At 49.2% G+C, this 21213-nt stretch overlaps 1 protein-coding gene across 1 annotated transcript in view; it reads left to right on the top strand.

Moving 5' to 3' along the window:
• The first annotated feature begins 16051 nt into the window (after nucleotides 1–16051).
• The window catches only part of GPM6B (glycoprotein M6B), a 160733-nt gene continuing 155571 nt past the window's right edge, over nucleotides 16052–21213 (top strand). The window contains exon 1 of the mRNA XM_041741675.1: nucleotides 16052–16192. Coding sequence (XP_041597609.1) covers nucleotides 16189–16192 — 4 coding nt within the window. The 5' untranslated portion in view covers nucleotides 16052–16188. The remainder of the gene's footprint in view (nucleotides 16193–21213) is intronic.

Genomic DNA, 21213 nt, shown 5'->3' with positions numbered 1-21213 from the left:
CCACTTTGTCAGGGATGATGCTGATGACCAAGGTCATGGCCTTAGAGGACAGAAATCCGAGGTTGGGAGTGGGTGCTTCCTCACAGCACTGTTGCCAGGAGTCTCCTAGCGCTAGGCTCATTTTCACAGGCTGAACCCAGGCCCAGTTGTTCAAGAGGCAGGAGTGAACCATTATCACTCTGTCGTGGAATCCAGTTGAAAAAGGTTAGATTTTTGTCCTCCCAGAACAAGTTCCCAGCTCACATACACACGCACACAATGTACCACTGATATCTTAAAATGTGCTTTTTTGAGTTTTTATTACCAAGGACTCAGTAATTCCACTTTTGGAAATCCATTCTAAAGACATAATCTTCAATGTAGAGAACAGCTATGTGCACAAAGATGTTTGTCACAAAATTGCTTAGATTAGCGAAAAATTGCCCCAAATTGGAGAATGGTGAAATAAACTGAATGGTTATTCCACTATCATAAAGCCATTGACGTAATGACAGTACAACTATGTTTAGACCAGGTTCAGTAAAAAAGCCCTCTAACAGGATGAAGAGTGTGATGTGGATGCACAAAGTAGCTATGTGGAAATGTTCACATATAAAAAAATAGTGCTTATGTTAGGGTGTTGGGAGAGCAGGTGATATTTTGTGTTTCTTTTCACTATTTTTCCATAATGAGCTTTATTACTTTTAGGATAGAATGATTTATTTATTTATTTATGATAGACAAAGAGAGAGAGAGAGAGAGGCAGAGATACTGGAGGAGGGAGAAGCAGGCTCCATGCAGGAGCCCAACGTGGGACTCGATCCCAGGTCTCCAGGATCAGGCCCCGGGCTGCAGGCGGCGCTAAACCGCTGTGCCACCGGGGCTGCCCAAGGATAGAATGATTTAAAACATTGTAATAATCCTAAGAAATAAGATGGTGCTTTTTCGGGCCTCTTGGGTGGCTCAACAGTTGAGCGTCTGCCTTCAGCTCAGGGCATGATCCTGGGATCGAGTCCCGCATCGGGATCCCTGCTCTCCTTCTGCCTGTGTCTCTCATGAGTAAATAAATAAAATCTTTAAAAAAAAAAAAAAAGATGGTGATTTTTCCTTATAGAACTGGATTAAGACCATGAAGCACTGCTTGTATTTGCCTGTTGTCTGGAACAGTAGTTCTTGTTAAAAATGTGAGTTCTGAGTCAGCAGATCTGGGGATGATCTAACCACCTTTTCTGCTCACCAGGGTGTCCCGCGAAATCAAGACAATCTCTGTGAAGTGCTTGGAACACCCAAGCCCTCATTCCAAGGGGCTCTTGGGGATTCCTCTCAGTTACCTTTGGAACTGCGTACGTGAACAGGGTGGGCACAGTCAAGACCCTGGAGAGACACTGGTCCGTTGCTTTTGGGTAACACGATTACGTATTGACGAGGACCTTTTTGGACACTGCCTGTGGGAGGCTGGAGAATGTGCCCCCTCCAGACACGTCCCCGTCCTATCCCAGGAACCATGTGAATGGTGCGTTATAAATGGCAAAAAGGACTCTGCAGATGTGATTAGGTCAAGGAGCTTGAGACGGGGCCTCATCCTGAGTTATCCTGGTGGGCTCAGTGTCCTCCCAGGGGCCCTTCTAAGACGGAAGGCGGAAAGTCAGAGTCAGAGAAGGAGATACAATCTCAGAGGCAGACACTCGCTTCGAAGAAGGAGGAACGAGCCCCAAGCCAAGAAATACACAAGCAGCCACGAAAAGTTGAGACGGGCCGAGAAAGGGGTCCCCTCCCCGAGCCTCTCGAAGGAACACGGCCCTGCCGACCCCTTGACTTGATCCCAGGGAAGCCGACTTCAGACTTCCGGACTCCAGAACCGCAGGAGGACCCATCTGTGTTGTCTGAGGCCACTGACCCTGTGGTAATTTGTCACAGCAGCCAGAAGGAACCGACACACCGCTTTAGCCCAGTCCACCCTGAGCGGATCAGAACCATCCCGAGCCTGGGGGGGCGGGGGGCCTCCAGAGGGCTGCTTCTGGAGATCGGAGGTCGAGATGAGGCTGGGTATTTGCATTTCTAGCAAGCTCTCAAGTGAGGCCGATCCTGCGGGCACAGGCCCACGCTCTGTGTAGCAGCGGCCCAAAAACCTCGTTGCCACCCGTGATCCCTGATAGGTAACCTCTGACTCAAGAGGTCAAGAGCCTGTCGTTTCACAAACGTCCCCGGCTCACTGTACCAGGTGGCTTCCAGTGACACTCAGAGACACCGGACAACCCGAGGGACTCGCAGAGCTGGACCTCCCCCCCGGCAGACCAGTGGCAGAGCCTCTGAGGCCCTCTCCCACCAGGCGCTTGGCGGCTCCCTTAACCCCAGTGACCGGGAAATAGGTGGCTGGGCCCCCGGGCCTTTGCCCAGCTGGCCGTGCAGAGGAGACGTCCACGGATGGAGGGGACTGCTGCTCCCAGGGACCGACAGACACGCGACATCAGCTGGCAGAAAGGCTGGGCAGCGTCTACCCAGGGCAGGGCACCTGTCCAGCCCTGGGCCTGGAGAGAGCCTGGGCAGCGTCCACCCAGAGCAGGGCACCTGTCCGGCCCTGGGCCTGGAGAGAGCGTGGGCAGCAGGCCCCAGCTGTCTGGGCAGCCCGTGGGCTTGGAAGAGCACGTCGGAGGGGACACTGGCCCGCGATGCTTGTTGCCAGCCTGGGGCTGGTGGGGATCGGAGGGGGAAATGGAACCCCCACCCCAAAAAAAAGATATATTGAGGAGGCGGAGGAATAAGACAAAGGAAATCAGGACAAGGCAGATTGAAAGCAGTCGGTGATGGTGAGTGAGATGTGGGCGCAGCAGGGGAGAGACCAGCACCAGTGGGGTGCCAAGGATGGGCGGGCGAGGGTGGGAGACCGGGTCTGTGCCCCCAGTGGCTTCTGTCGCAGCCGCCGCCCCACGCGGGGAGGGCTTGGAAGTCCCCGCGCAGCTGGAGGGTGTTTCTGGGCCGAACACAAACTCCAAGGAATCCATACACAACGCCTTCTGGAGCGGCCAAGGATGAGGAGCGGAGATGGGGTGCGGGCCAGCCAGCCCCCGTCCTCCCGGGCCGCTCTGCCTGCGTTCTTCGAGCTCTTTCAGAAAGCGAGGCCTTGCGTTGCCGCCGTGCCCTGTAAGTGCAGTAGCTCCCTGACTCTTCAGAACAACTCTTTATTTTATTTTTTTTAAAGATTTTATTTATTTATTCATGATAGACATAGAGAAAGAGAGAGGCAGAGACACAGGCAGAGGGAGAAGCAGGCTCCATGCAGGGAGCCCGACATAGGACTCGAACTCGGGTCTCCAGGATCACACCCTGGGCCAAAGGCAGGCGCCAAACCGCTGAGCCACCCAGGGATCCCCCCAGAACAACTCTTTTAAGGGAGGCATATTTCTGGGGTGCCCGGCTGGCCCAGTCGGTAGAGTGAGCCACTCCTGGTCTCGGGGTCTGAGTTCAAGCCCCACGTTGGGCGTGGAGTCTACTTAAGAAAAAAAAAAATATATATATATATATATATATAAGATAGGCATGATTCCTCTCCCGTTCTATAGGAGAGGAAGGCTGCTCAACCAGGTTCAGATCCCCGAGCTTCTATGAAGCCAAGGCAGGATTCAAACCCAGTGCAGGACTTGAACCCAGTCCACCTAAGCCCATTCTTAGCCCAATCACTGGGTCACACGTCTCAGCTGCGCGTATGTTACGGATGGAGGGGGGCAGACAAAGGCCACCCGCCGGCACCCATCCCCACATGCCCTTCTCCCTAGGATGTGACAGTTCTCCAAGGAGGGAGCCAGGCTCAGGCAGGGCCGTGGGGGGGTCGAGGTGCAGTGCAGGAGGCCCCGGGAAGAGGTAGGGGCACATCCGCAGAGGACCTGGCCCTGAAGACAGACCCAAGATGCCCAGTCATGCCCCGGGCCTGCGACGAAACCCCCGCACACAGCTGCTGCGAAGGGGCCTCTCTTACACAGAGAAAAGGAGCCTGGCTCCTCATGACGGCCAATCTGCTCCCGACGCCCACACAAAACTCCTTAGGAAAGTGGAACCCAAACCCAGAGAGGATTAACCGTACCTCCACAGCGGCCCGCCTACATGGTTTTTTCCTGGCCCTTCGTTCGCTGTGCTACAAAGACATACACGCTCAAAGGTCAATTGGCAAATCAGCTTCCTAAATGGCATTTTGCTTGATTAAGCTTAAATCACAAAACCACTGTTTTCAAATGCCTGCGTGGCAGGGAAACAGGGAACTGTGAAGGGTAATGGGCATGCTATTCAGTGGTGAAAAATAATGCTGTGCTTTATAATTGCTTCAGAATCAGTCATTTGACAGTACAAAGAAAAAAATTAATGGAGATAAAATTCCCTTTGGGGGACATAATTATGACTATTCTAAAGCAATCATTATTCATTTTACATATTGGGAAATTGCCCCCCAAATATGACCTGTTTGGAGATAGAAAGCGAGTTCAATGTAATTCTCTTAAAGGATTTTGATTCTTTATCTCAAATTCAATTGCATTTTAAGAAATCAAAAGAAAAGTGTCTCTTTTTTTTTTAGAATTAGAATTATGGCTTTTGATTGCCTAGTGAAAAAAAAGGACATTATGTAGGTGGGCTGATTTGCCAATATTTTATCCTTGGGTGTGCTGTGCTTTTATTTGTGACCCACAAGGTACAAAGGATATTTTTAAATTCATGACCAGACAAAAGAGGGACAAAGACTGGATAGAAGTGAAGTGTGGGGCAGATGGGATGACAGAGGCAGGACTCTCCCCTTCCTACTTTGCTTCTGCTTTTAACAAGGAGCAAAAATGGAAAAGAATAAAAGGTAAAGCAGATAACCATTATGAAAGGGGCACTGAGGGTAAATTGAATGTGGGGAAGAGAAAAAGACTGAGTAGTTATTATTTAAATCCTCTTACCAACCCTGCAAGGAGCCTATTGTCTGCAGTTTGCAGAGTGGAAAACTGAGGCTCAGCTAGTAAGGGGCTCCAGCTGAGGTTTGATCCCGGGTGAATCTGCTCATTATATTCATTCATTCCTTCCTTCATTCGTTCCTTCATTCAAGAAACATCAGTGAGGGACTGAGGACACCACAGGAGCACAGGGAGACGAGTCCCGCTGGTCCTTCGTGTGGCTCCAGCTCAGCTGGGAATGAACACCTCCTGCTCCTCCTTTAACTAGACTCCAGCTAGGGCTTCGCAGGTATGACCACAGACCCTTCGTCTCCTGTCAACGTACACCAGGAAACCGGACTGCAGCAGGAGTCTCCATCTTAAATAAGGGAATGAGCCAGAAAGAGACATCGATTTGACAGCTCATGGCAATAACAACAAAAATAGTAAGCCTGGAGGCAGGGCTTTACGCTCGGCCACACGTTTTCAAAACTCTCAGGAGCCTCCTCAAAACCTCACCAGGTAGTGGAGGCAGCAGTTTTCCCATCTACCTCTCAAGCACAGAGAAACAGGTTCAAAGGACTAGGGTCTCTTGCCCCAAAGGACACAGCAGGTGGCCTAGTCACAGCAGCATACTTCTAACCGGATGCCCATCTCGGCAGGGGGACAGGAAATGACAAGGAGTCCTAGTGGCGCCAGTCAACAAGCTCTAGTTCTAATCTTCCAGGATTCTCACACCCACAGCTGGCACCACACCACTCCTAGAAGCTTGGTGATCTCTTCTGCTAAATTTTGATAATGCTACCCCTCCCTGCCTCCCTCTATGTCAGGAATCCACTGGGGAAAATATCCAGTGATGTGTAGCACGCATCTACAGACGTATGGTGAAGTGCCAGTGAGGATCGCTGAGCCATTTTAAAAGAAAGAGATGATCATAGGGAACAGCATTTGTGAAGGTACAGCAGTCCACACACACACTGCTCCAACTTCATTGCTTTCCTGGATAAAGTTTCTAGATGGGAAAACAGGGAGGTGCTTAATATCCTCTCTGGACTTCTGCAAGAGTTGAAGCAGAGGTGGGCAGCCCCCGTGGCTCAGCAGTTTGGCACCGCCTTCAGCCCAGGGTGTGATCCTGGAGACCTGGGATAGAGTCCCATGTCCAGCTCCCTGCATGGAGCCTGCCTCTCCCTCTGTCGATGTCTCTGCCTCTCTCTCTCTGTGCCTCTCATGAATGAATGAATGAATAAATAAATTTTAAAAAGAGTTGAAGCAGAGGGATAGCCATTCACAGGAGAAGAGGGAAGGAGGGTCCTGAAACCCTATCAAATGGCCTCGTTAGAGCAGCAAAAACTGGGGCACTGCAATTGCTCCTTGACCTTGGTTTCAATCTGGTACAAGAACTGTTTCGTCCTCCATGAGGCAGTTTCTGGGCATTGAGATATGCAGGGGTTGCATAATTGTTACATCTGTTCCCCTTTCTGAGCCTTAAATGGACCTTGCTCGTGGTGCATTTTGGAAATCACCCTGTTAACAGGTGCCTGCCCCAGCTGAACAGCTGAATCCACCTGGAGCCTGTGTGTGCTAAACAGACTATGGCCTTTTTTTTCCACAACACAAGTTGTTATTCCCTTGTGGACAACATACGGAGGTGTGTGCTGGGTGTTAACACAATCAAGGATTACCTAGCTGGCTGCAAACAATCATGCTCAGAGAATGCTGACCAATAAGTCGAGGTCAACCAGAAGGAAGAAACATTGTCAGAATCAGTATTTTAATCCACAACGTGGATGAAAATTCAGAAGGTGCGTTCACCCAGAGTAGGAGGCGTAGCTAGTATTTTAGGTAGAAGAATCAGAACCCAGAAAGATACTTATAAGCTGTCATACTTTTTATACAAAACAAGAATTTTAAAGGGTCTTAGGTTCAAAATGATGTAAGTTCAAATGGAGATATTCATTTATTTAACAAAAACACGAGCATCTGATATATTCGCTGCATGGAGGTTAGGGCAATGGAGATAAATAAGGTCTTGCCCACCTGGAACCTCCAGGCTAGGGGCAAAACTGACCATGGGAAATAAATATTTTCATGACAAGATCATTGTATGTAGTGGCCAAGAAGGCTGAGAAGTTGCGCCCAGTGAAGTAAGAGGAAAACCAGAAGTATGTGGCTTCATAGAAGCTGGAGTAAGAACATGTTTCTAGAACATGTTTCTTCCACTGCCAGAGTCCCATCTTGCCACGTGGCGATCATTTGTGTCCTTGATAAGAGCAGTTTGGGCAGAATGATGGGGATAGAGGCTTATTGGAGAAGGCTTCAGAGAGTGAGAGGTAAGGAAGCGCGCAGGCCAGTATCACGCCCTTCCGAGCAGTTTTGCTAAGAAGAGGCGCGAGAAGATAAGGCAGTAACTCGAGCATGTATGTGAACCAGTGGGAAAGATCTGGTTGAAAGGGGACTAGTGATGAAGCAGGAGAGACAGAAGACTATTATCGCAGGAACGGAGTCCTGGCAAGGGGGAAATGGGACATGAACTTAGAAACTATGTTCAACATACATCCAGACTTTAGTTAGGCACAAGTTCAAAATCTCACAAGGTTCCCCAAAAAGTTTTTCAATCCTTAATCAGCAGATCTTAATTTATTCCCACTATAGTTGTGGCTCAACTGAGGAGAAAAACAGACATCATGTATTTGCATAATCCGAAGGAAAATTACAACTGTGGCAGGTCTTACGAAGGGGAGGTGATTGGTGCCATGAGACTGTCAATTGGGGCATTCGACTTAGGAGGGAGGCCAGAGAGGGCTTCCCTGGGGAAATGACGCTCGGGTTTGGGGGCCAAATGATGTATGGGCTCTCGCCAGACAAAGAGGCAACAGGAAGGGCGTGTGCAAAGGCCCTGCACTGAGAGGGATGGCCCGTGATGGCAGCAAGGCAGAAGCATGGAGAATGGGGGCAGGCAGGGAGGTTAGGGAGGGCCCAGGCAGGGCCTCGGAGGCCATGTCAAGGAGGTCTTAAAAAATAGATCACTGGGGCACCTGGGGTGCTCGGTTGGTTGAGTGTTTGAATCCTGATCTCAGCTCAGATCTTAATCTCAGGGTCTTGGGTTTGAGCTCCCCACGGGGAACCTGCTTCTCCCTCTGCCTGTGTCTCTGCCTCTTTCTGTGTCGTTTGTGATTAGGTAAATAAAATCCTAAAAAGAAAAAAAAAAAGAAGAAGAAGAAAGAAAGTTAAACAGAATTGCCACAGGACCCGGCAATTCCACTAGCTATATATGCCCAAGAGAATTCAAAGTAAGGACGAGAACAGATACTTTTCCACCAGTGTTCATAGAAGTATAATTCCCAGTAGTCAAAAGGTGGAAACGACTCAAATGTCCCATGGGTACGTGGATAAGCAAATCGAAGTCTATCCACACAGTGGAATATTATTCAGCTGTAGAAAAAGGAACGAAGTACGGGTACGCACTACGACACGATGCTCGGCAAAAGAGGCCAAGACACAAAGGTCACCTGTTGTATGACTCCATTTATAACGAAACGTCCAGAAGAGGCAAATCCATAGAGACAGGAAGTAGCTTAGCGGTTGCCTGGGGCTGGGAGAGGAGGAGGGGGGCAGGGGGAGCCGCTCCCGGCTCCTTAATGGGATAGTTTTCCTTTGGGCTGGTGACAGTGTTTTGGAACTAAACGGTGTTGATGTTTGCACCACACTGTGAATGTACTAAATGTCACTGCATTCCACAGTTTAAAACGGTTGATTTTATGTTGTATGTATTTTACCTCAATAAAAAACAAAAAGAATACTTATTACTTAGCGTGTTTCCAGCTCAAGGGAAGAAAGAGTTCCAACCTAACCAGCTGGAGATTTACATCTTAATCAGAGCCCCTCTACTTGAAGAACTTTGCAAAATGAGAGGATGTCAGCCACCAGGAGCAACCAGGAGGCTGAGAGAATTTGAAAACTCCCTTAATGAAGAACAGTCGAAGGAGCTTGACCCCGCTTGGAATCAAAGGAGCCTCCCTCAGGGATAGGCAGTGGAGGCTGGGAGGCCCACCGGAGTCTGGGACCGAAAAGGTTTCAACAATCCCATGTGTTGAGAAATGACAGTAGTGAGCCTCCTGTCCTGAAAGATACTCAAATATACCCGAATGGCTGACAGCCACAGACAGGACACAAGGGATTCCCGAATGTGGACGATGTTACACGGAGTTGCAACGTCCGCCTTAACTCAGAGATTCTGCGAAACATTCTCAAGTATCACTTGGGAGGGGAGATAGGAAAATTCTAGCCCAAAGTAAAGGAACACTATTTTTTTTCTTTTTTTTTTTTTACATATTTTTTTAAATTGGAGTTCAATTTGCCAACATACAGCATAACACCCAGTGCTCATCCCATCAAGTGCCCCCCTCAGTGCCCATGGAACACTATAATTTTAAAGATTTTATTTATTTATTTCAGAGAGAGAGAGAGACCACTGAGCCACCCAGGCGTCCCCAACGCTATTTTTCCTAAGCGGCTACCAAATTCGCCATCACCAGGCAAGTGGGAAGTGTGGGGAGAGGAAGAGAAATTATTGTCAGCAAATGAAAATAAGGGCTAATTAAATCATTTTGAGCTCTGCACATAGTTCCATTTTAAATTTCATCTGCGGGGGCGCCCAGATGGCTCAGTCGGTTAAGCGCCAGCCTTTCAGCTCAGGCCATGATCCGGGGATCCTGGGATCGAGCCCTGAGTCCGGGCTCCCTGCTCAGTAGGGAGTCTGCTTCTGCTTCTACCCCCTGCTCATGCTCTCGCGCGCATGCTTTCTCTCTGAAATAAATAAATTCTTTAAAAATAAATAAATTTCACCTGCAACACCAAGGACGCACTGTCAGATAAGCTACATTCTTTGGTATTCTAGTGAGTTCCTGAAGCCCCGCTGCACACTCTGATTCTAGATGCACGGATGTGGCTAACTCGCCACAGTCCAAAAGCAGAGTGTCCCAGGAAAGACCCAAGCATTAGACGTGGACCTACCCCAGATTAGGGGTTGAAATGCTGAGTACAAAGCAAAGGGAAATCGCTTGCTGACTGCTCTGCTGCGCCAAAAGACCGCAAGAAATGAGCTGTGTTTTCAAGTCAGGTTGAGCTTTTGGCCAGCTTTCAAATCCCGGGCCCCCTGGGAAGCTGCCGCCTTCTCTCTTACCTGCCACTGGAGCTCGGGGACACACTCAGGGCAGGATGTGGCCATTCCTCCTTTTCAGAGCCGCAGCTGAACTGGAGACTGACTCTGGAGGAGGCCCCAGCACTGGCGCGGGGGTTTGCACCTGTTCCTGGTGCCCAGACCAGCAATCTTAGGATCCGGAAGCACTGTCTATGGCTGGTACCCTGGTAGAGTGGCCAGAGCTTGGATCTGGATAGCGCCAGGCCTCAAAGCTAAATCTGGATTTGCCATGTGCTCAGGGTGCGACCGGGGTCACATGACGTCATATCTCCAGACCCGGTTTCCTACAACAAGGATATGAGGTGGGGACTATGATTATCCCCATTTTATGGATGGGATATGTCTGGAAATAAGGTCTCAGGAGCCCGGAAGGCGTAGAGCTAACCACCGGATGGGCACGGGTGCTTTATTTAAATACACATAGCTGTCACAGCACCTACCCGTGAAAACAATTATGTTTTTTAAAGATTTTATTTATTTATCCATGAGAGACACACAGGGAGAGGCAGAGACACAGGCAGAGGGAGAAGCAGGCTCCCTGTGGGGAGCCCAAGGTGGGACTCGATCCCGGGACCTCAGGATCACAGCCTGGGCGGAAGGCAGGCACTGAACCGCTGAGCCACCCAGGTGCCCGGAAAACAATTAAATAGGATAATAGGGCTTGATGAAAAAGCCTCCCAGCCCTCCTCTTCCAACTGGTGGTCTCACTTCCAGAGTCAATCTCCTCTAACTGCTTCTCTGGCAGCACTTCCACAATCCAGACTCCTGGAGGTGAGGCATTCTGGAAACTGGCATGGGCGGTTTGGGTTTTCACTGGGAAGGGGAGGGGGCACCATTGGCATTGACCAGGCCCAGGATGGGGTGACAGGCCCCCCTGCAGGGCACAGGAGAGTCTTGCACAATGAAGACATGTCCCCATTTCTTGACCAGTTTTTTAGTGTCTTCTAGACATTAATGGAGATGAAAAATCTCCTTCTAGTGACTGGAACCTAAAAAAAATAAGTCCATCTTATTTTGGGGTGGTTTTAAGCAGTGTTTTTTTTTTTGTTTGTTTTTTTTTAAGGAATGCAATCACTATATACATTGAGGAAAGATCGCAGGTTGTTTTGCTTGGAACTTTACCACGTCGTTCACCGTTTTGGAACACCACAACGCTGATGGCAAGGCCGCTCTGGGTCTTCAGCTGCCCAATACAACACATCTCAATCGGTTGGGATCTTAGCAGTTACAGTGAGCTGTTCTTTAATTTGAATTTCATTTATGGAGAGCCAAAAAGGGGCATCATAAATGTTTGTTTATAAATGATGTTGGATCTGATAGGGTCGTAACAGTGGCTCTAATCTTGGTAATATGCTTAATTTTCTCTTCACTAACTTTAGATAATATCTACTGGCTCCTTGACTTGAAGGATGAGGATTTATGTCCCTTACATCATCCCTCTTCTCAAAGCTTTATTCCTCTTCCCAATCAAACTTGGGCAGTATCTTCTGACCCCCGCCAGAGCAGCTGGGGGCATTAGTGGTGTTGCCATTTCATTCATATGCTTTCATGTTTCACTTTGTGAGGGCTGTGCCTTTGTTGGTGTGTTCAAACATGTCAAGGTCTGCTAACATTTTCATTTAGTCCTGCAAACAGAGCTCAGTGTTTTGTTTTGTCCATTAGGTGACTTCGACTGCAAAGTTGAAGACCAATTCACGTACTTCCCACTGGTTTGAGAAAGCAGCCATCCTACTGAGGGAACAGGAGGAGAAGGCTTTACAGTATAGAAATTGTGCCTGATGTGCCAGGAAAGTAACTCCAGCAAGGAAGAAGCAGAGAGATTTTAAGAATCAAACATCAAGCCAAGATTCTGTCCAAAAGGAGATTTTTGCCACAGACACAAGACTCATGAGTAATTATGAAACAGAAAGGAGTGTGGAGCACAAGTGATTAAACACCCCCCAAAAAAGATCAGAGCAGACAAATTGTGTCTGTACATTTTATAATAAATTTGTACTCCTCGATGAGGCATTTGAGGGTAAGATCGCAAATTGTATAAAATCAGTTGGAATATGATTTCATTTATAGTTTAAATAATTAGGAGACCATCTCTACTGTTGAGTAAGGTACAACTATATATTTCTTCCTAATTATAAAAGTAATTCTTGGGGCACCTGGGTGTACTCAGTGGTTGAGCATCTGCCTTGGCTCAGGTCATGATCCCAGGGTCCCGGGATCGAATTCCGCATCAGGCTCAATGCAGGGAGCCTGCTTCTCCCTCTGCCTGTGTCTCTGCCTCTCTCTCTCAATGTCTTATGAATAAATAAATAAATAAATAAATAAATAAATAAATAAATAGATAAAATCTTAAAAAAGTCATTCTTGCTCATTGTCAAAGTTTGGGAAAACACAAAAGGGTATAAAAATAAAACTAAAAATTCCACTGATCCCAGAGATAAACCCTGTTAATATTTTGATATATGTTAATATATTGATATATTAATAAGGGTCAGACCTCCACTATAACAAATAAGCCCCCAAATACCTAATAGCTCAAACATAACAGCAGTTTATTTCTGGTGCATGTGAGGGCCCCAGTCAGCTCCAGGCTGTCAGTGTGGCAGGGGGAGTGAGTCTCTGCTGTGCAAAACCAGTTACCCAGGCTGGCTGAGGCACCCTGCTGTCAACATCACACTCCAGCTGAGAGAAGGGGAAAGCAAGTAGAAGCATCCAAGTTGGAGGATTTATGGGTAAGGCCTGGGAGTGGTGGACATTACTCCTGACCTCATTGCCTAGAACTCAATCACTTAGCCCCACCTAACTGCTAAGTAGCCTGGGAAATGTAGTCCAGCTGTGTGGGCCGATGGCCGATGTGTTTGGTAAGTCTCTAATAGCGCTTTTTCTTTTCTTTTTTATTTTATTTTTAAAAAGATTTATTTATTTTTGAGAGAGAGAGAAAGAGAGAGAGAGAGAGACAGAAGAGGCAGAAGGAGAGACTCTTCAAACAGACTCCCCACTGAGCTTGGAGCAGAAAGCAGAGCTGAGCCCCAAGCCCATCCACACGCTCACGACCTGAGCCGAAACCAAGAGTCGGTCACTCAGCCACCCAGGCGCCCCATCTGAGAGTGCATTTTGTTTCAGTCCTTTAAAATACATATATGTACAGATGGACACGACTAGGATTATATCGTACATTTAGGTTTGTATTCTGAAAACCCAAAATGTCCGAGGATTTTCCCACGTAATTCTTCGCAAACAAGGCTGGCTGCATGATATATGATCATATAGATCAGGGTTTCTCTCAACCTCCTTACTATTGACATTTGGGGCTGGGTGGTTGGTTGGTATGGGGGAGGTTGTCTTGTGCATTGCAGGACATTCAGCAGCATCCCTGACAGCCACCAACCAGAAAGCAGAAACCAGTAGCACCCCCTCTCCAGATGTGACGAGTAAAACTGTCTCCAGGAATTGCCAAAAGTCTCCTGAGGGGTAAAATCATCTTCGGCTGAGAGCCATCAAACTAGATCAACAATTATTTATGTAGCTACTCCCCTTTTATTGAATAGGTGTTGCTTCCTTTCTTGGTTTATGTTTGCTCTCCCATCTTGCTCTGAGATAAACATCTTTTTACACTAATTTAGACTGAAACAGTCATTATTTACTCAGGAGACAGTCCCAGAAGTGGGATTATTAGGTCAGAGGCTATGAATATTTTTAAGTCTCTTGATAGATACTGCCAAGTAGCTTTCCAGAAAGGCTCTACCAATTTACTCACCCACCTGCAAAGTAGTCTTGCTTTTGACATTTTCTTTAAAGATCTTATTTTTAAGTAATCTCTGCACTCAACAGGGGGCTTGAATTTACAACTCCTGAGATTAAGAGTCGCATGCTCTACCCACTGAGCCAGCCAGGCACCCCAAATCTTGCTTTATTTATTGAAAGATTTTAGTTGCTTCATGAGAAAATTGGTTTATTATTTTAAAATAGCATTTCTTCGAGTAATAGTCGAATACACTTATTAGCCATCTTCTGTACCCTGTCTGTAGTAGCCTTGCTAATTTCCCAACTGCTGGGGTTTTTTTCTTCTTAAGGGTGTTAGGGACAATCACTTGTTGAAATAAGTCCATGACATTTCCAAAGTGAGTAAAAAATTCTATTAAAACATGGCTTTCCTTTGACACTGTGTACACAATTGCTATAACTTGGTTTTTTATCACAGCATCCCATTGTGGCTTGCTCTAATATTTGGACAGCTGTTATTTCTTTTCTTTGGCTAAAAAAAAAAAAAAAGAAAGAAAAAGAAAAAGAAAAATCCAAGACTTCTAGGGAATGGCAGAAAGTGGACCAGAGGGTTTACTTTCATCTCAGGGCACAAAACTTTAGAATTTTGGGGCCTGGAGAGGCAGATTAGGGTCATAGCTTGCCAAAATGATTTCAGAATGTCATGCCCGAGTCTCATTCTGTAGTTTCCATGTCTCCTAGGAGTCTCCCAAGATGCAGGCACCAACGACACCCAAGGATCTTCTCTCCACCAGGAACGAATTCCTCTCTGCCCTCCCTTACTACTTCCACCTTTGTCTCCGGCCTTTCCAGGCCATCTCCGTTCTTGTCCTCGGCGGCTGGATGCCTGCACCTGCGCAATGACTTTCCTGTAACGAGGATGAGAAGTTAAACCTATGAGCCCCCTGTTTTAGCGCATAAGGATTGGTGAGGACTAAATATTCCCCCCGGGATTGTGGAAATGAGCCAGTGATCTCCTCGGCACAAATCTGTCCTTTTATGCAAAATATTATTAGGTTTTCTAGAGCTCTGCCTCGATAAAAATCTTCCCTAATCCAGTACATTTCAATAGATGAAATGTCTGCTACTGCCAGCCTTTTCTCCATGCGAAAGTTTCTCTCTTTGGGGTTGACCATCCTGTCCGTGTCTAATGGACAGTTATAGTTTAAGTGATGCGACGTATTATGAAAACAACGAATCACAACACAAGCGATGGCGGGGGGGGGGGCGGGGGTGTCAGGTTCAGAAATCTCAGAAATGTCTCAGAAATTATCAGCCCTAGAAAGATGGCTAAGGGAGGGGGGTGTGTCTCAGGGGTTTCCTAGTACCTTTGGAGGCAGGACAATGATTCTCTAAGGAAGACAGAAGGAATTGCGGCCAGGCCAGGCCGCTGTTAAGCCTTTAGCTCACTTACAGGCTCACGTGCAAGGCCTGAGCCTGGGAGAAGCGGTGACTGGGGCAAGTCTGCAAAGTCTCCCAGAGCCTGGTCGTTGGGGGGGGGGGGGGGGGGGCTTCTGGGGATTAGATGGCCGATCTTGGGCACCCCAGACTGGAGAGAGCGGTGGGGGCCCTTGTACATCATCGTTACCCACACGTTAACTCAAGTCGGGGGCGGCACCTTGGGTGCACATTGGAATCAGCTGGGGAGCTTTTGCGGGCGTGGACGCCTCCGGCCCTGGCGTGGGGGCCGTGGTGCAACCAGGTTTTCGAAGCTCCCCAGCTGGTTCTAATGTGCAACCAGGGTTGAGCCCCACCGGATTCGGGGGTCACCCCCACCCGGCTCATATGTGAACAAAGGGATCCAGGGCTGTGGATGGGGGCAAAGCCGCTCATTGCCGGCTGTCTCGGGTTCCGTGTCCCGGGCCTCAGTTTCTTCATCCGCACAATGGGTGACGACTAGGACCGCAAAGCCCCCTCCGGCCGCTTAACAGCTCGTTTCTGGAACGCGGATCGGCGCCCCCCAGGCCCCCTCTGTCTCCCATCCCCCACCCCCGGCTGCTCGGGCTCCCGCGCCCCTCGGGGCCCGCTGGGGTGGAGGGGGGTCCCGGAGGAAGGCGCCAGCGGCCCCTGCCGCCCCCGCGCGCCCGCTGCCGGGTTCGGGCCCTGGCTGCGGGCGCACAAAGCCCCCGGCGCTGACGTCAGGGCCCCTCTCGGCGGCCGGCCCCCAGTGCAGGCGGAGCCGCGCCGCGCTCCCACCCCGGCCCCGGAGCCAGCCGCCAGCCGCCAGCCGCCGGCCCAGCAGCGCAGCAGCCCGCCCGGAGCCCGGCCCGCGCACGTGCCCGCCGGCCCCGCAAACTTGTGCCACCGGCCCTGCCCGTCCCCGGGGAGCCCGAGCGCCCGTCTCCAGCCATGGGTAAGCCCGCGCGCCGGCCCCGCCCCGCTCAGGTGGGGCTCCTGGGGCACCCCGGCGGCCGGGGCGCGGCGCAGGTGTTCCGGACGCCCAGGTGCGCGGCCCTGCGCGGCGGTGGGGGCGCCCCCGCCCCGGGCGTGCGGCTAGCGGCAGGGCGGCCGCCGGTCTCCCCGGAGGGGCTGCGGAGAGCGCGGACGGGGCGTCCCGGGCGGCGGGCGCCGGCTCGATTGGAAGGGTTGGCCGAGGGGAGCCCCTTGCTCATTTGCCGGGACGCTGTCCCCGTCGCCCGGGCTCTCGGCTCCCGCGCCCGTCCTGTCCCACCCTGCCGCCGTCCTCCTCTTGCCCTGAAGCCCAAGCCTGGGGTCCGCCGAGAGCTCGTCTGGGAATCGTGACCCTCGGGACCGGGAAGGGGGGAGGGGAGGAGGGACAGGATGGGACGGAGGGTCAGTCCCTCTTCATTGTCCCCTGTTGCCACCATCAAAATGCGGACCCGGGCGCAGGTGGGGGACGGTGTGCCGAGTGGATCCGAGTGCGGGCGGGGGCGGGGGCGGGGGTCGACTAGTAACGGTGGAAGCCCAGTTCTGGAGACCGGAGATCTCCAACCTGGCCCGGGGCGCACGCTGGGCGGCCGTAGGTTTCTTCCCGTCACCTCCTAACACCCCGAAATGCTGCCGTCAGCAACATGTCGTTAAGTGGGGACTCCATCGGGAGGGGAGCTGTGTTGGGGAAGGGGTTTCTCTCCCTGCTCCGTCGTCCTTCTCTAGTGGCAGCCAGACTGCAGCCGCAAGCGCCACAAAAGCCACAGACCGAAGAGCCCCGCCGAAGCGTTCGGAATGAGGACCGCCGCGGGCTTAACCCTTGCGGGTTAATGGTCAGGGCTTGGGGATCCCTGCCCGTCCCGCATCCCCATCCGTGGCCTCTTCCCCAGTCTGCATCCCTCTGCTACTGAGAGTGCGTGTGCGTGTCCGAGTGAGGGGGCGTAATTTTGTGCCGACTGTAATCTTGGTGAGGGACGGCAGGGAGAGCTGATTTTGAATTTAAAGGGAAGAGCAAAGAATTGTAGAAGGTAAATCTTCTTAAATTCACTCGATGATCATCGTAAGAAAGGAAACAAGGCCCCTGAATCCAACAAGAACATTTCTGACCGAAAACCTAGGGGAGAGCTGGGATAAAACCTTCTAGAAAGGGCAGAATGGCATGACCCGTGACTCTGGTTCCTACTTCTCTTACTGCCCCCACCTGAGTAGCCACATCACTCAATGCTCCCTTTTACTTATTAAGATTGTATTTTTAAGTAATCTCTGTACCCAAGGTGGGGCTCGAACTCACAGTCCTGAGATCAAGAATCCCCTGCTCCACCAACTGAGCCAGCCGGACACCCCATAGTGCTCTGCCCCCCCCTTTTATAATACTCCCTTTTAAATGAGGTTCATACACAAGAATCCAATGGCTGCCGCTCAGCCTGGAGCTATTTTGGCAATGTTGGGCGCAAAGATGTTGAAGTTACAGAGAAGTGCAGTATTGATGAAAGCATTAACTGATTTTCCTGAAATAAAGTTATTTCTGGTTTATTAACGCTAGGCGTTAGCATTTGTAGAGGTTAGATCTCGAGGAGCCAATCCCCCCCCCCCCCCCCCCCCCCCCCCCGCACCTTTTTGAGGATGGCTTTCACAGGTCTCGGGCTGCACCAGGGCCAGGCTTTAGTGTTTCAATAGGTGTGGAGGTTCTCATGAAGCCAGTGCCCAAACCAGAGGCCTGTTCTCAAGGAAGTACTTTGTGTCTCGACAATTGTTGGGTCTACACTTCAATTGCCAATTTATGTTAATTTGTGCATACCTCACTGGTTCTGGCAGTATCCTTGGTTTTAGTTTTTAGTTTTTACATACCAACAAAAAAAAGTGCCCTTCATGCCAAAAGGAAACATACTGATTTCCTTTGGTGGAATCTTAGTCAATACTCCACAAGGCCATGAACTGGCTTTATTTTTCCAGATGTGTTTAATTACCCAACATACCCTTATGAATGTTTTAATTGAAATGATTTAATGCTGGGAAAATTCTCGCCATTGGTGCGCTGAGTTCAGACTGTGGTTCTTACGCAAGTCACTTCCTTAACCTGGTATTAGTTCACTTACTGGTAAAAGGGGGTGAGGTTCCTGGAAATAAAAGCCCCCTTTGGACTCCAGTTTTAAGGCCTTCCATATCTTTCAGTTGAAAGGTAAAATACTGAGCAGTAGTGGTGCGTGCAGTTTTATCTTTCAGCGTGTCTTAAAACATGTTCTTGTTGAAGGAGTTGTGGTTTTCGGATGGCTTTGCTGAGATATAATTTACATTCCGCACAGTTTGCACATTTGAGTGTACAAAGCCCGTGATTTTTGGTGTGTTCAGAGTTGTGCCACCACCACCGCTAACAGTGTCCTGACCCTAAAAAGAAATCCTGTGCCCATTGGATGTCCCTCCCCATCGCACCCCCCTCTCCCCTGGCAACCACTAATCTACTTTCTGTATCTAGGGATTTGCCCATTCTGGACAGTTCCTGCAAATGCGGTGAGCCAATTGATGTTTGAAGTGCGTTTGACTATTCAGTAACTTTGGTTGTTTTGCACAATGGGAAGATGTTGATGTTTTGTTTGTATGCAGTACACCACCTAAGGGAGCGTGTTGAAACTAATTATTTCACTGGCTGAAGAGTTCCACATTGGGCCGTTGTGCGCATGTGTGCGCGTGCACACCCACCCACACCCACCCACACACATTCCCAGCTTTTCTCAGGTTTTATATGTTGGGAATTCATGTTGCCTAACAATTTTTTAAAAAGTAATCTCTGTGTGCAACGGGGCTCAGACTCAGGACCCTGAGATCCAGAGTTCCATGCTCTAGGGGCTGCGCCAGCCAGGCACCCCCAGAATTATTATTCTGTTCCCTCACTCACAGGCCTGAAGACCTTAGCAACTGTGGAATCAATGTAATAACCTCTGATGGAGGCATTGGTGGAATATCCACCCTGCTTGAATGCGGCTCATGTATCCAGAGAGAAATGCTTATTTTGTTTCATTTGTTGCCTATAATTTTAAATGAAAATTCCATGTGAAATGGTCGGAGACAGCAAAATAATTATTTTCATCCACTTTGTAGTAAGGAAGTTTTTCATGAGGATTATGAATTTAAACAGTCGTTGCACAAAACAGCATTACAAAAAACCTGGTTCAGAGCAGTTTAACTGGAATGTGCATACAAACCCTCTTTGATTTTGTCTAAAGAAAGGGGGGGGGCAGTTTTTAATTCCATGGGCCTGGATGGGACCTGTGTTTCTGCATGTCTGGCAAGCTTCCGGGTGTGGGAGCTGGTGCTGCGGGTCCCCGGGTGAGGAAATTGAGGAAAAACAGGGCAAGCCAGAGGCCATGTGTCTGCCCCAGCAACTCCACTAACTTGCTCTGTGATCTTAGGTAAATCATTTTGTCTTCTTGATCTCTATTTACTGCAGAGTCAAAGGAGCTGATGAAGTTATTTCTTTGGGGGCTTACAGGTCTAAAGGGGTGTAATTTCGAAAAAAGAAAGGAGAAGGTAATGTTATGCTGAAAAAAACATGAGAAAACAGCTCCCTGATTGTTTCAACACTATTTGTTTCCATGAAGCCAGCATCACAGGAGTCATTTGTAGTAGGGTTGAATGCTGGCATCTTGGCATGTCCGCCAACAGGAATATTGGCCTTTCTCCAGGGAGCCTGGTGGTGGAAGCTGTGGTGCTTCCAGCTCTGGCTTTCCCCTCTTCTCCTCAGAGCCAGCGGCTCCAGGGAACCTTTCCTCACCCTGCACAGAGGGCCCAGATCACCTTTGGAGGCAAGACTCAGAAGGAAGCACCCCGAGGAACCATGCAGGCATACATTCCCATTTGGTTCTGGAAGTTTGCTCAGGAATTCAGACGTAATTGCAGACTAAGGAATGGTCTCCTGAGGAATAGCCAGGCAGGAAGTATTTCCAGAATGTGCCAGCCTCCCTCCCTGTGAGCGTCAAGATCTTACATTGAGCCCACTCTCAGGTCTTGGAAAGAGCTCCCTTTTAAGGCTGTGGATGTGCACTGAAATTTCAAATGACCCTCCTAGTCCAATAGCACAGGGTTATGTTTGTGACAGACAGGAAATAATTAGTGTATTTTTTGCTCCAGCAAAAGCATTGCCCAAACCACTTGACCCCTGCAAGGGTTTCCTAGAGATGATCCTGAGCCCCTGCGCCCAGGCACAAGCAGTTAGATGGTTGATTGCAAATGCCAAAGTGGCAAATCATCAGACGTGCCACATAGGTGTCTTAAAACATTCTATTTAACGTTAGACATTAATTTGCCAATATTTCGTTGTAGAGTCCAGGCCTTTGCTTTCATTGTGAGCCGTGGTTGGGATTCCTTGACGTCTTGCTTGCCCATCGATCACAGCCCAGGTTCATTGGCTTCTGATTTCCAGTTTCAGATTCTTCTAAAGTAGACTGAGAGCTTACGGGCATCGAGAACCAGTCTGTGTGCAGAGTGCTCTTATGTCCTCTACCCCGCGCCCCTTAAGCCTTTACAATTGTCCTGTCCCTAGTTTTAGGCAACTATTTTTCCAAGTGACTCATTTTTAAGACTTGCCAAGGCCATGAGCTTGGGTTCCAAAGAAATAAAAGCTCTTTCTTTTGCACACGTTTTATTAGTCTGTGTGGTATGGAATTACATTTCATAATTATAGTAACAAATACATAAATAGGTTTGGGAGCAAACACAACCGACTCTTAGGTACACGATTCAGCTGGCGGCAGAAGGAGTCTATAGATGTCCTGCAGAATTGCCTCGAAGCCGAGTTCCGTGGACAATGGTCAATACAGTTTACAAAAGGAGTAACTGGGCGGGTCCATGGGGTCAAGGCTAAGAGGACAGTTGCTACTGTATTTTCAAGCCAGCGTCATCCGTGTAATAACTTGAACGTTTTTCTGGTTACTGTTAGTTGACTGGTAAGTGTTTTTAATATGCCTTCTTTTCTGTTCAAATTCCTCAAGA

The sequence above is a fragment of the Vulpes lagopus genome, chromosome X, assembly GCF_018345385.1.
Source record: "Vulpes lagopus strain Blue_001 chromosome X, ASM1834538v1, whole genome shotgun sequence".
Lineage (NCBI taxonomy): Eukaryota > Metazoa > Chordata > Mammalia > Carnivora > Canidae > Vulpes > Vulpes lagopus.
The sequence above is the reverse complement of the archived record's forward strand: the minus strand, read 5'-3'. Positions and strand labels throughout refer to the sequence as shown.